General features: G+C 48.2%; 1 protein-coding gene across 1 annotated transcript in view; it reads left to right on the top strand.

Moving 5' to 3' along the window:
* Positions 1 to 15,721, top strand: part of ABCA4 (ATP binding cassette subfamily A member 4) — a 1,114,059-nt gene that overhangs the window by 872,025 nt on the left and 226,313 nt on the right. Inside the window, exon 34 of the mRNA XM_078650330.1 lies at positions 9,229 to 9,261. Within this exon, the coding sequence (XP_078506456.1) occupies positions 9,229 to 9,261 (33 nt within the window). The remainder of the gene's footprint in view (positions 1 to 9,228; positions 9,262 to 15,721) is intronic.

Genomic DNA, 15,721 nt, shown 5'->3' with positions numbered 1-15,721 from the left:
CAGATTATTTCTGAGTGCTGTGTGGAAAGAGTAGAGACATTGCCCACAGAGTCAATAAATTAAAAACATTAACCCAATTAATTTTAGCATGCTTGTAAAACCATCAAAAATTATGCATTAGAAATAGGCACTAGTTACAAAATAAAACATTTAAGAAATAAATAAACATTGATTCTATAGTTCCTGTGCAACCTATATAGTTTAGTAAAAGGTCTATGTAAACACCCCCAAATCTCTGTGAAACAGTTTTTTCCCAATCATTTCTATTGCTATTTTCATTCTATGTGAGTTTATAGAGTGTCACGTAAAGCCATACTTAATAGCAGTGCTTATCACATGCAATTGCCAAATGCATCTAATGATATTTCTTATGTATATTTCCATATATGTAATTATAAATTTACCTGTTTCAGTCTTTCACAGATATACACTCCTCACCCAAAAACTTTTCTTCAATGGAATATGTCTTAAAAAAACAAAAGCAAACATGACAGTCGACAAGCCTTGAATAACTCAAAATTCTTAACAAACAACGTTTGGGTTACTGGGGAGGCAAATATCTGGAAAGAGGGAAAATAGCAAAGTTAAGCGTATAGAAATAGAGATGGGGCTGGGAATAGAGAGTTGAGGGATTGCATTTGCTGATGAACAGATTGGGGTGTCGCCCAAATGTAAATGGGAGAGCACATGGCGGGATCAGGTTGGAAGAAAATATTGAGGATACGAGGCACCGTGGGAGAGTAGAAAGCACTAGCATTTTTGGCAAATTCTGTGGCGTTTTCTGTTGCTTTATAGTATTAGCAGTTAGTATGTCACCATTCAGCTGCATAGGAGTTCTTAAGGATGGTAAAATGTCAGGAATACAAAGATTATGTTGGAGTTCAAAATATATCCGAAGCTGCAAGAGCCTTGTGTGTCATGGATGTAAGTGGAGCTTCACACTCTTATCCATCTCTTTGTAGCATTCTACCCTGTCAACCAAAGTACAATCCATCTGACACTTACCTCCTTGTTATTATCTAGAAATGCTCTTGGTTTGTTCTCCTACCTATTGTACGGCTCCATTTCTGACTATTGAGGTTCTATTCACAAAGGCATTTTGGAGTATGTTAAGTAGTACTCCTATAGAACTATTTACATAGTCCTAACAGGTGAACTGCCCCAAAAAAACTTTACAAATGGTAATAGAATGGGAATATTGATATGCATTTAGTACTTACAGAAAGGTCTGTGCCCCTTTGCACTTTTACTAGAAGGGAATTGGACTTTTTAGGACACATTCACAAAAGCATATAGGAGTACATAAAAGTGCTCTCCTGTAGTACTGATTCCCTTACTCATAAACGCTTTTGTGAATCAGCTCCTTCTGCTTTTGCTCATTGCTCACCACCATTACCAGTCAGCATTCCCCATGGGCTAATATTAGGGCACCTGCTTATAGCACTCTCTTCAACTATGCTATGTGACTTTATCAGGGGTGTAACACAGGCCCCCGCAGCCTACACGGTGTGGGGGCCCGAAGCACCAGGGGGCCCCCTCTGCACTGCACTCTGTCTGGAGAGCTCCTAATTGAGCCCGGGGGGGGGCCCTCTACATAACTTGCAGGGAGGCCCCCTCAATTTTCGTTACGCCAGTGGACTTTATGTACTTTTCTGCTTCTCCTATCATATTCTCTTCCACTCCCTCACACCTCATCCCATATCCAAATTTCTACTGTCTTAATAGCCAAGGATGTCTTAATCCAAACTCCTGTCACACGTGCATATTTCTTTACAGTCCCTCTTGACACTCCAACACACTCTCTCAGTGCTAGAAACCCAGAAGTAATGTGAACTTTAATTTGAGTCTGGAGTCATTTATTGCCTCCACCCACTATATTCACTCCATTCCAGATTCTCCACATAAGAAAAATTAATCCACATCTACTTTAGTGTCTGCACTCTGGGGTACTCCAATAGCCTGTGGATGAGGCTACACATCGGAATAATTGCCATTTTTGTCACACGTACTCTGTGCTACCTGCCTACTCTACCATCTCGAAGTCCGGAAATCAATCAGGGAGGATATCAGCCAGAGGTCAGTTGCATAAGGAGATGCACACACTAGTCTTCAAAGCCATTCAGTATTCAGCTTTTCCTTACCTGTCCTAGTAGGTGTCAGTCTACACACCTGCTAGCTTTGTGCTATCGGCCTATCAACTTCTCCACCCTTGAGGGGGCACGCAAGCTCTTAGGGGGCCCCATGTGCTCCTCAAAGATTTAATCATTCAAATGCTTGGGTCTCTATTTTGAAATGGTCTCACTAACCATATCTGGGCGAACACCTATCACGCAGAGGGGCATATTTACAAGCCCCTATCGCCACAGGAACGTCACTTTTTCTGACATTCCTGTGGCGATACAGGCTTTGCCTTATTTATAAGGCAGGGTTAAGCAACTTAAAGTGGCTTAACGCTTCCTTTTCACGCGTAAAAGGGGCAAGCAATGGGTGTTGCGGTGGGCATCCCGCCACAACACCCATTGAGTTTGATTCAGCCCCATATTTGCAAGGGTGGCATAAATATGGGGCAGCACCAAAATGAAGACAAAAAAAACCTGGTCTTAACATGGCGCAATGTGGAGAAATTCTTTATTTCTCCTCGTTTTTGCTGTTTCTATGTGTGCTGCATTGTGCAGCCAACATAGAAACAGCAAAATGCCATGCATGATTGTTTATGTGCAGGAAGGTATCCCTATATTGCAGCACTGCTGCAAAACCGGCCCCCAGTGACAAAACCGGCCCCCTACGGACACAAAACCGGCCCCACCCCTCCAGTCCACTGGGGAAATGCCCAGTGCTGGCTTCGTCCAGTCTGGCCCTGGTCGGAGCACGGCGTTAAGCCAAGAAGGCTAATGCCGCGCTCTGACACTTTCCTTGTATATGTACCCCTTTAAGTACCCGAATGGACACCTTCCTACACATAAATAATTATTCCCACAATGCAGGCACCCTTGCACTATGGCGGAGCGTGGCATGAAACCAAAAAGGCTAACGCTGCGCACCGCCACTTTGTTTGTAAGTATACCCCTGAATTCAAAGTGAAAAAATCCAACTCCTCATGCTTTTAAAACTCAACGCTGTGATATTCATTTTTTTCCAATGTTGTTGCTGACACATGTAAATATGTATATGTTGTAGAAACCTATGAATGCTGCTGAAAGTCATTCAATGTATATAAATAGTAGTCTTTACTTGAATTTTTTCATGTTTTGCATAATTGCCCCAGCTGTTCACAAGTATGTTGTCCTACATTGTTAACTGATTTTAAGTATGATAGTAACTACATAATGTCCTATTACTTACCGGTAATCTTCATTACTCCTGGTCCCGTTGACCTCGTCCCATTCCTTAAAATATGGAGATAACCATCTTCACGACAGAAAAAAAGAAAAGGAGCATGCTGGGATACCCTACCTGCTCCCTCCCACTGGGAGTACATAAGCGGTACCAGCCCAGCATGCAGCCTGAAAACACCAAGCCAACAACAGGAAGGCCGGCGCAAGGGAGGGAGGGAGGGAAGTAAGAAATGGGACAAGGTCAACGGGACCAGGAGTAATGAAATTACCGGTAAGTAATAGGACATTACCCCCAGGTCCCTCCTGACCTCGTCCCATTCCTTAAAATATGGAGAATACCAAAGCAGAGAACCCGGCCTTCCGGAACCCCACCATCAACAAGGGCACCAGCCCAAAAAACAGCACCCCACAGGCCCGAACCAAGACCCGAAAGGCCAGAAGGGGACCGCCACGCAGAAGGAAGGCACAGAAGCAGAGCCAAGCCCCCAAGGGAGCAAGCAGAGGGGCCAAAACCAAGCCCCCCCCCACGACCAAAGGAAGCCCAGGAGAAGTGCAAGCACCCCAACAGAGAACGGAGCCAGGAAAGGGCAACCAACCAGCGAGAAACCCCCAAGGGCGAAGCCCCCGGACCCAGGCCGCCAAACAACCAGGTACCAACAGCCCAAACCAGCCCAAGGGACAAGGGCAGAAAAGAACAGCCTGCACAGGGTGGAAGAGCCGAAGGAACAGGAAGGAACAAAGCAGAGGGACGACCCAACACAGCAGGGGAAGCCCCCAGCAGAACCGAAAAGAGGGCAGCAACAGGGAACCACAGAGGAACCAGGCCACAGGGCAGGACCAACCAAAGGCCAACCCCCGCAGAGACTCCGAAGAGCAGCAGCACCCAAAAGGCCAACCAACCGGGAGAAGAACCCGGCGCCCCAAAACGACCAAGACCGGGGCCAAAAACGAGGGCGCAGCCAAGAAAGACAACAAAGACCCGCACGGAACCAGGGAAACCAAAACCCCAGAACCGGAAAGGAGGAACCGACCCCCAGGAGGAAAAAGGGAGACACCACGGAACCACCGAAGGCGAAACCCCAAAGGCAGAAGGCCAACAACAAGGCCCACAGCCCAACCCCAAGAAACCAGCCGAAGAACAGGCAGGCCAGCCAGCCAGGAGGCACACAACACCGCACCACCAGGACCCAGAAGGAGAGGCAAAAAGGAACCCCCAACCAGGAAGGAGCACAGGAAAGGCACAACAGCCAACCACAGCCAGACCTCCTCGAGAAAGGAGAACCAGAGGAAGGAAGCCCAGAGCCCACACAAAGGACCCAGCGCCACAGCCAACCGAAGGGAGCGGACCCAGAAAGGGCCGAAGACCAACCCAGGACCGCGACAAAGCCCAAGAGAAGGAGCAGCCAGGCAAGGACCCCAGCAGGGACCAAAAAAGGACCCGAAGCAAAGAAGGGCCCCACAGCACAAAGCCCAACAGAAGCAAGCAAAGAGGCGCATCAGAGACCCAAACGCAAAGCGAACGGGACGCCAAAACAGGGACCGGAAAGGCAAAACCAATAGAGGCAGAGCCTCGGCCCCCAGAGCACACGGGAAAAAAAACCCGGCACCAACAGCAAAGGAGAGGAGCCCGAGAAAGCCCTCTCATCAAGGGACCGGGAAGGGACACCCCAGCACCAACGAGAGAGCAAAGGGCACAGGCCGAAAACAGCCCGCGCGGGAGCACAGGGCCAACGCCAGGCCCCCCCAAAGCCCCAAACCCGAAGCAAAGCCAACCGCAACCCAAGGCAGAGCGAGAGGGGCGGGAAGCAGAAACCCGGCCACACACCAGGGGAGGCAGACACCCAAACCCCACAAGGAGCGAAAAGGCACGGCCAACAGGGCAGGGCACAAGAGGGGAAACAGGGCAGCAGGCAAGAAGAAACCCGAGCCAACACCACCAAAAAGGCCAAGGCCCAGCAGCACAGAGGAAGGGCACAACAAACCCAACCCCCCCCCCCCCCCCCGGAAACCAGGAGGGGAAACCACCAGAAGGCAGACACCCCGAGCACGGGGCAGGCAAAAGCACCCGAAGGGAGCAAGAAGTGCCCAACAGTGACAACCATAGGCAGGCAGGCAGGCAGGCAGGCCGGCACCCAGACAGGCACCACTCTGCTCGAACCAACAGAAGGGCAGGAACCAAGGGTCGAAAGGAAGGCGCAGAGAGGCCACACAACCGGGGAGACCGACACCCAAAACCCACCAGCAGGAAAGGGCACAGCACAGCCAGGACCGGCAGACAGGGTGGGGCACAGGAGCCTGGCACACGAATAACAAGCACCCACCCAAGGCAGAGCCAACGACCCAGCCACCACCGGAGGCAACAGCGGCCAGCGAAGCAAAGCCCCAGAGAACAAACACCATCCAGAGAAACAAGAGGGGAGAAGGAAACCCCAACAGGAAACCAAACCCCACCAGGCAGAAGGCGAGAAACAAATCCCACAACAACAGGACCCACCAGGAGCACAACCAGCCCGGCCCAGAGCCAACCCGAACCAGGACAAGGAGCCCTCAGGAACGAGGAAGGGCCCAACAGCCCCCCCCAACCAGGAAACAAGGGGAGGACACAGGAACCCACCGAAAGCCAGAAGGCCCGAGCAGGGCCCAGGCAAAGCACCCGAGAGGAAGCAAGATGCTACCAGCAGCGGAACCTCAGGAACCCGACAGGCACGTACCAGGACCGAACCCACAGGAATGCCAGGAACCAAAGGCCAGAAGGCCGCAGAAAGCGAGCCACGGCCCAGCAGGAAGACACCCCACCAGGGACGGCCAGGCAGCAGGAGGACCAGAAGCCAAAGCCACAGGGTAACACAGCCGCAGAGCACAGCACAAGCGGCAAACGACCCACTCCAAGCGGCAGACGCCAGAGGGAGAGGCCAGACGGGAACAGCAAAGAAACCCAGCAAGAACCCCGGAACCAGAAAGCACAGGGAGCCGCAGCAACAGGCGAGGGACAGAACATGAGCCCGTCAAGGCCCAACCGGAACCCCCAAAACAGCACTCAGGCCAGGGGAACAGGAAGAAAAAGCCCAATCCAAGGCACAAGGGCAAGCCAACCAAAGAGGCACGTCAAAGGCACACAGGAGAAAACAGAAGCGTCCCCGGAACACAAAGAACACAGGGAATCAGGGCGCAGGTAGGAAGTGAGAACAGCCCAACCCCAAAAGAAAAAAAAAGGGGGAACGCACACCCCTACAAGGGCACAAGCGCACCCACCCGGGGCGGAACAAGTGCAGAGCAGGGGGGCCCGAGCAACAGGGGACCCCCCCCCCCCAAAAAAAGTTGGGCCAGAGAACACTTCCGAGAGAGCCAAAGGGGGGGCAACCAGAACGAAACAGGGGGTCCCCACCACAGGAGAAACACCCCAGAACCCCTCCTAAGTAGCAACCCAAGAGGAGGAGAAAAGGACTCCAAGGTGGCAGGAAGAACGCACCACCAGCCCACCGCCCTGACCAACAGAACACAAACCGCCGAGGAGGCACGGGGAAGGCAAACCAAGGCAGCCAGCACGTAACAGCAACCCCAGCAGCAGAAGAGCCAAGGCAGATTTTGGAAAAAGGGGGTGGTGATGGACAGAGTTTCTGAATGATGCAGAATACTCTTACCAAGTCAATAGATCATGGTTTTAATCCATCACCGTTTTTTAGCTCACTGCACCATCCCAGCTCAGAACCTGGCTATATGCAAATTAGTCTGTTCCTGTCCCAGTGCATGATGGGAACAGGGCAAACCAAACTACCAAGCCAATTCTTATACTGGGAAGGAAACAAGCTTCCGGGGACCGGTTTCTGGCATCACAGCCTTCTTCGGCCCGGCTTGCTTGAATCCTGATGGTGCAATGAGCAAGGGACTCACGTCTGAGTATACCCTCCCACACATAGTGTGGATAAAAGAGCCAAGGCAGCACAGGAGACCAAGCGACATGCGGACATGAGCGGAGGAAACAGTGCAGAAAAACAGCACCCACCCCACTTAACCGGCAGGGAGAAGCCCAGAGGACGACACCCACCAGCAACAGTCACGGACAACAGCAGGCAAAAGACAGAACCATGTCCAGCAAGGCCAACCCGCCCATACACAGCCCAACCGCCACACAGTGCACAAGGACAGTGAACAGGAAAGAAACAGAGACTGCCGATACACGGCACTCACCAGGGAGGCAGGAAGAGGGCCACAACAGCACCCCCCCCCACCCCCAACAGACTCACCAGGCACCCACCAGAACACCAGCGCCAGGCAGAGAAGTCCGCCCCGCCGAGGCCAAGGCCAGATCCACACCGGCCACAGGCAGGGAGCCAAGGACCAGGCCCAGGAGGAACCTGCAAAAGAAAGACAGCAGGAAAGGCGGACAACAAAAAAGAAAGAAACAGGGACCGCTACGCAGTACTCACCAGGAGGGCAGGAAGAGCGCCCCAACAGCTCATCGCCCCCCAAGAAACTGCCCAGGCACCCTCCAGGACAACAGCGTCAGGCAGAGCAGACCACACCACCGCGACATCAGGGAAGACACCTGGGGAAGACACGCGGCAGCCAGGCAAACACATCCATCAGAAGCGGGGCACAGTGGCCGACATTACATTAGCACCTGGCAGTCCCAGGCGGTCTCCCATCCTGAGAATACAGAAGGCCAAATGGAAAGCACGGGGCAAACAAGGTGCAGAGCGAGGCTGAAAGGAAAGAAGACTCGGCGCCATAGGATGAGGCCGGCATCGAGAACCCACGACCCATTTGGCACACCAGGGAACCGAACATAATTCCCAATCAGCCCGCAACCGACGTTGAAGTGGCCGGTCTTTTCTTTGCAAAGCACAGCCAACAATGCGTGCGAGCGCAGCAGCCAAGCGAGGAAAAAAAATGGACAGCACAACACCACAGAGCCAACACCGCAAAGCGGGACTCACCCGCAGTGGGGGTCGCAGCACCACGAACAAGGCTCCAACACACACAATTGGCTCCTGAACCCATCCAGCGCCGCGCCACCAACAACAGGAGCAGCGCGCCTCCCACCCGGCCAAGCTCGGGGAGACGTGCACAGGCGACCCTGAAGATCATCGGGAGATGGCGCACCAGCCGCAAAGGGCCGGCAATCCGGAACACCAGCAGGAAGAAGCCATGCAACCCAGCAAGCCAGGCAGGCCGGGAGGCAGACACACCAGGAAACAGCACACCAGCCCGCGAAGCCAGGCAGCCGGGCAGGGGGAGCAGAGAAGGACCAGCACGCCACCCCAGCCCAGCAGGAGCAGGTGCAGGTAAGTAACATCACAGCATACAAGCAAACATTCTGTTGGAGACAGAAAAAAAGAACAGGCTGCATACTGGGCTGGTACCGCTTATGTACTCCCAGTGGGAGGGAGCAGGTAGGGTATCCCAGCATGCTCCTTTTCTTTTTTTCTGTCGTGGAGATGGTTATCTCCATATTTTAAGGAATGGGACGAGGTCAGGAGGGACCTGGGGTTAATGCATATCTGTTAGAAGGGAAATATCTCTAACAAAACAAATGCATGTTTCTCACCATTGGCAGTGGAGGGATGCATCAATATGTCACTTTGCCTATGGTGCCCAAAATTCTAGCAGTGGCATTAAAAGTTAGACGGAATGTACCAAGTGTCACCACTGCAGTTCTGCATTTTTCACGCTGCGAATACATTGTTATCCGTGCTCCAGACCTGAGCACGAAAATTACCTGTAATAACAGAGTTACATATTGTGATGTGAACAACTGTTTTGCAGTGGCAGAGATCATATGTCAAATTCTCATTAAACTAGAAGCCATTGACTGATTATCCACTATGTGAAATGTGAAAAGGGCTCCAGCGAGCAGTTGAATCCATTTTCAAAATGTTTCTTTATTTTACAGCATGAAGACCAAGTACTGGGTGAACGAGCAAAGGTAGGAATCTAAATATATAATACGTGTGATATTGACATGTTTCACGTCTCTCAATCAAGACAACTTCGTTGACCACACAGATGAATTGAACATTTTGAATGCTGGGTTTCTGCCACTTGTCCTTTTGACCATCCTGTCAGTGAACCTGCCATTTTCACTATGAACATCAGTGCTCACACGTCTGTTGGAGTTCAGATGGTGCAGCTCCCACCATGCTTTTACGGGGAGGATCATTTAAGGGTAGCCATCACATCCCTAAATTGCTTCTTTACTACCTCCCGCTTGTGACTAACCTTACTTGTGACCTTTTAAAAGTATGCGTACCATCTGCTTTGCTCACTTTATGTGACTGGTGATTTGTACCTCGGTTTATTACATACATGCTGCATCCTTGAGTTTTGAACATTCACGGTTTAAAACATTTACAATGTCTGCCATTCAGGTCAGAGGTCATATGATGTCACTTCCTGTGATGTTATCAGGGTCAAAGGATCTGAAATGCAATAACTACCACCTCTGGATTTTGGTAATATGACAACATTGTTCCATTTATTCAATCTCTATAACTTTGTGTATGATGCTGCTTGATATTCACAATGGGATCAGGAACATACTAAGTCGGTGTTTTTGACTATGTTGGCATTTTCTTTCTTGCACACAATGATAAAAGGAAGCAAGAACATTCAAATAATTTTATATAGTGTCAATGAGAGTGATGCCATAACTTTGTTACAGTTTCTTGTAGTCTTGTTTGTGGCAGCTCTTGATACAGCATTCTGGAGGATATACCCCCACTATATCACATGCATTATATTGTGTGACAATAATATTGCATCAGGACCAATACGCCATCCACTACTTCGCAACTTAAGTACAGTCGGTGAATTCAATTGTTAATAAGTTTAGGTAGGTGATGTGGAGATAACAATCCTAATGATATTCTAACAATAATGATGTAGTAGTAGGTAATATGCTGGATGCAATATTATTGTAGGTCAATATTATCATCCTTAATACAGTGTATGTGTGTTAACCTCAGACCAACCACCCACTCCCTCGCCTTTGCTAGTCACAATTTATTTTGAGTAAATTGTGTCTTTTTTCGTGTGCCGCCTGGTTGATTCGCTCAGCTCTGAAAACCAGTGTGCTTATATGTAAACACTTAATTAAGGACACCCAACAATTCCATCAAAATTCTTACTACTTACATACAATCTTGATATAGTGTCAAAAGACCACGTGGAAGCAAAGGGAAAGCTGTACGAGATGGAGATGGTGCTCCCCAATATTAGAGTGTAATTAGACTGTGATCAGTCAGATACTGGAACAGAAATAGCTGCAAAGAAGAAGAAAAGAACTGGCTTTTCTTAAATATTATATAAACAGAATGTGGTGCTTTGGACTAGGCATGTACTGCTCCCTGTCAGGGGTGCTGAGCCTGTGGCCGCCATCATCTTGGTTTCATTCCATACACAGAGAAGCAAGACACCTGCACTATGCAAGGAACCAACCATCATGTAACTTATTTCACACTAAAGCAAGCATGCACTGGCAATTCGAACAGAGTGGGAAGGACAGGTAAGGCATTCAGGATCCGCAGGGACTAGGTTGCCTGGCAAGTAACTGCTCTTGCTTAGTTTTTTTTGGGTGCAGAGGGATTCTCGGAATTCAATAAATACTTATGGCATTTGTTGAAGGTGCTCTGCCCTTGGCAAGCATTGATGACTTGGCCTGCCTAGTATTCATGATCATTTAGAGTTTGTGGAGTATGGGCCACTTTGTAAAATGGCCTGCTATCCCACCAAACTTGTGGTTCTGCCTCCTGAAGCAGTGTTGTGAATGTATCTAGGACCCTATTTAAATATTCCCGATTCATGCCCTTATGTGGTTATAACAAAACATATCCTTATAAAGGCATAGGAATCATATCCATATTTAGTAATAGCCAATGCAGTCCAAATACGGCAAGGCTACTCCCATAGACTCCTAGAAAGTACAACGCATTCTTGAAACAAACCAAGCCTCCAGCAGCCTGGGAAATGCCCCTGCTTTTGTTTTGATTTGAACAAGAACTCCTGGATTCCAGAAAGAACTGTAAGTTCTTAGTGATGTCTTATGTCCAACCTTACGTCAAACTGGGCACCTTCCAGGTATAAATATACCAATGTTGCCTTAAGCAAACACACGGTGGTTTGGAGCAGAGCGGCTATCTACTTGCCCAAAGCCCAGCTGATGCGAGAGCCGAAGGAAGCCGACCCTCCCATTTGACGCACTGAGAGAGACGCTGTCTTTTCTCTTGCCGAGAAATCCAGCTCCAGTGTTTCCAGCCACCCTTGCGGGTTGCAGGGAAATCGAGTCCTGAGAAAGAGATACAAGACCTCCTTCATTCTATAACCAAGGTACGGAGCTGATTAAATCCTTAAGAGAATTCTTGTTTCAGATTCTTGGCAAAACTAACTTAACTTAAACTGCAGCTCACTTACTCCTTCCCACGTACTAGGCTTAGGTTAGGTACTCCGGGGTAGGCGTATCTTAGAAGCACCAGTTGAGTACGTTTAGTCAATGATTTTATGTATGTATATATTTTATCCGTTTTCAGTATCATATGGCTCAGAAATCATATAAATGCTTTTACAGTATTATTTCATAATACTCTTTTTACTGTACGCACTTTACTTTATAACAAGTATTGCAATTGTGGCAATATACTTCTCTTGCACGAGAAAGAGGACTGCTCAATAAATAACAACTTTTATTGAAAACGCCCGTCTCTCTGTTTCTCTGCACTCTGATGAAACTAAGTATGCACGATCGACTGAGTGAAATAGCTGTCTATTGTTTTCACACGACTCTGGAGATATACTCCTTGTTCTGGAGGGAGCAAAGTTGTCATGTATATGCGGTTGTCAGAAACTAATCCCTTCTTGTCTAATCAGGAAAGTTAACTCTTTCCTGTTCATTCGAGAAAGTTTCTAGTGACCTCTGAGCTAGCTGGCATTCATAATTAAGTCTAAAATATTCGAAAGAGACCTAGTCGACCTCAGTCCTACGTCTAAACTATCATTTATGTTATTCCAATGCGCGGAGCCTATTGGGATTATAAGGAACTGCATTCAGCAGAGTAGCGGCTGTTACCAATCCGGAGTGGTAGGGTGTGGGGCCAGAGTGGTGTTTGCGGGTTGGAACAGAAAACAAAATACACTTACATCGGTCAGACAGCTGGCACCCCTTCTCTGTCCTCTTCTTCCTGTCTCCTCCAGCTGCAGAAGAAGCAGGAAGCACTCGGGCTCCCAGGCTCCCAATAGCAAATCTTAACGCTGCAATGTAGTGTTGTGATTGGTCTGAGCATTGAACCACGGCGCTCAAAAGGAAACTTGAAGACTTTGCATATTCCTCACCAGGCAGTGTGAAGCAAGCCTGGTGGAGAAGATGCAAAGTGTGCAGGACTGTTTGGCCGGCCACAGCGGGCTGGCCAATCAGTCCTGCACACTTAAGGAGAGCAAACCTCCTCTCTCCCTGCTCTGGTCAACCCGCCCAAGAGCCACTCACTTCAATGAGAAAAATAAAATGATAACAATACTTTATTTTCATTTTATTTTTCCTATCGAAGTCAGTGGGGGGATGCTCCTCCGCCTTAGCGGAGGATCCGCCACTGTTGACCTCAATATGTTCTGGAATGGGCGGGTTTACAATAGCATTCTCAGCTGGCTCTATCATCAGAAATCTTTGATTGGTAGCCAAACTTCCACAGGGTCACCAGTTTGTGTACATCGACTGACCCACCATGAATAAGATGGGCATTTTGACGTTCATTTTATGCCTGATATTGCCAAGCAAGGCTTGGTGGTTCAGGGCAGAAAGAATAATCAGTGGCGACCAGGCACAGGGAAACTATGTTGATAGATTTGTTTTAGTTGTGTTTGGGTGTATGTAAAGTTTTTGGATGCAGTATGAATGTTTGTAGAGTGAAGTGTTTTTAAAATTTACAATATGTCTCAGTAGACGTGCTTTGAGAAAATCCAGCCAGTACACAAAGGAAGGTATTGGGTCCAACCACTGGCTAGCCTGGACCTCAACAAGTATTAAACAGAACAAAGATGGCTAGTCAGGTTTGTTTTGTAGTGAATTACAGCCCCGCAACCAATTTATGTTGCGTGAACCAGACGTTTTTTTTTGTCACAAAATGATTTATTTTCATTTAGAATAAAGTTTCATTAATCAGTCCATATGTTTTCAAAGGAAACTCATGTCAAAACAGTTGAATCAATAACATACAGTGATGTGCGCAATATATACAAATGTGCAGGGGTTCATAGTGGATACTCAAAATTCATGACACCAAAATAACTTTTTACATGACAAGTACATTCAAAGTAAATTGCAACATCAAAAACATTTCAACAAAGAAAACTGATACACATAAGAAACCAGTCCTTTCATTCAAATACCAGTGGACAGGCGGAAGTGGGGATGGAATTGGACTGCCTGCCTATCTCACAACACCTGTGACGTGTTTATTAATTTAAGGATTAACAGCGGGTTCCACCAGAGTGGTATTAGTCAATCCTAGCTGCACCCTTCTTCCTTGTCACAGGCTGGGGGTCAACGCGTTTCGAACCATATTAAATCGTGGTTCTCCTCAGGACTGGGACTCGATAAGTTCCTCACTACAAAAAAATTAAAGGAAGGTGTCAAACTAATACTGCGACCACGTATGGAAATACACTCTCTAACTACAAACAAAAAAGGGTGGTTGTGATTTACCTGCCCAGCACACACAGGGGCTGCGGGGGTGAGGGTTAACTTGACATCAAATAAGTTTGTCTGGAAAAACAAGTGTGGTGATAGTCAGAGCTAGTTCTCAAGACTGGTTCATTTCAGAGATTCAGAAAAGGTAAAAAATAATAAACATTGAACAGGGGGGAACCGTGTCATACCTGTACTAGATTGTAAGCGCGGGGTGACAGACACTATTTTCTTCAAGACGCCCACGGAATGGTGCGCAAAAGATCAATGGGATGGCTCGCCTTGTGTTGTGGCTGAATGAAAAGAAGAAGCAGACAGCACTGTAGTGCAATGTCCCATCGTAAATACACATGTGGAATGCAGTGATAGTTCATGTCCTACCTGCACATGAAATGTAGCTGCTGGTAAACTGAAGTACCGGGAAGAATTCTTCTACATTCGGCAAGGGGCAGGATTCCTCTACACCAACACCACTGTAAAAAGCGTGAAACATTGAGTATACACGCTGCGCAAAGGTCGTGTTTAAAAACGGACGTATTTAAAAAGAACGGAAGCCGATCACACCCAGCACAGGGGACTTACTATGACAGATCTTGGACTCAATCCATGATACCGCCGCCATCAACATCCAGCGTGTGGCTGCGCGGACCCTCTCCTAGCTATTTGAAAAAGAGCCCGGTAGCGGCCATCGAAAGTGACGATGGACAAAGATCCAGCGCTGAGATTGGTGGAACTTGTAGTTCCAGCTGGAGGAGCGGAAAAACCTCTTGTTGGCAGCACAGGTTGATACGGCTGCCCTCGTGGATGTTTATTAGTGCCTGGGAGATACAGAGTATTACCACCGGCACGCCCAGGGGTACAATGAATTTTAAACTGGAAGAATGAAAATTCCGACTGGAGGAGCGGAAAAACCTCTTGGTGGCGGCACAGGTTGATGCTGCTGCCCCCGTGGATGTTTATTAATGCCTGGGTGATGCAAAGTATTACCACCGGCACACCCAGGGGTACAATGAATTTAAAACTGGAAGAATAAATATGAAAGTATGAATGGGTGAAATATGAATCAAGTAGTATTAATGACCTGCCACCACAGTGTTCATTTCCAGACGAGCAATTAACTGTATACAGTGAAAGCAAAGAAGATGCTTAACATTATCAGGGTTTGTCAGTGTAAGCAGCACGGTCCAAAGCAGCCCAGCGTCAGAGTGGGCACACAAGCAGAACAGATAGGGAACGAGGTTTTACAGATTTCCCAGTTCAGACATTTCATTGAGGCCAGAATTGGATGTATCAAATTTGAGAATAAGATACGCCTCTTTCTGTGCTAGGCGTACATCTGGATCCCCGCTGCCACCTCTGATAACAGCAAGCACAGTCCATCTGATATCATTGGAGGAATGTTTATGTCTAAGAAAATGGGAAACCAATGGTGCGGTCAGATTGTTATTGTTTATCCTTGAGCGGTGTTGAATGATTCTTTGTCGCACCTCCTGCGTGGTTTTTCCAATATACACCTTCTTGCACGGGCATTGGATGGCGTAAACAGTATATTTTGTTTTACAGTTGGTATGTTCGTCATGGCGCCAACATTTTATTCCATCTGTGAACAGGGAGCCCTCCATCGTAAGGTCACAGACAGTACATGTCCCACATTTGCGATGTCCCTTCACAGGAGTGGCCCCGAAGATGGTGCTTTGAGTGTCTCTTTTGGCAG

The sequence above is a fragment of the Lissotriton helveticus genome, chromosome 1_1 (assembly GCF_964261635.1).
Source record: "Lissotriton helveticus chromosome 1_1, aLisHel1.1, whole genome shotgun sequence".
Taxonomy (NCBI): Eukaryota; Metazoa; Chordata; class Amphibia; order Caudata; family Salamandridae; genus Lissotriton; species Lissotriton helveticus.
The sequence above is the reverse complement of the archived record's forward strand: the minus strand, read 5'-3'. Positions and strand labels throughout refer to the sequence as shown.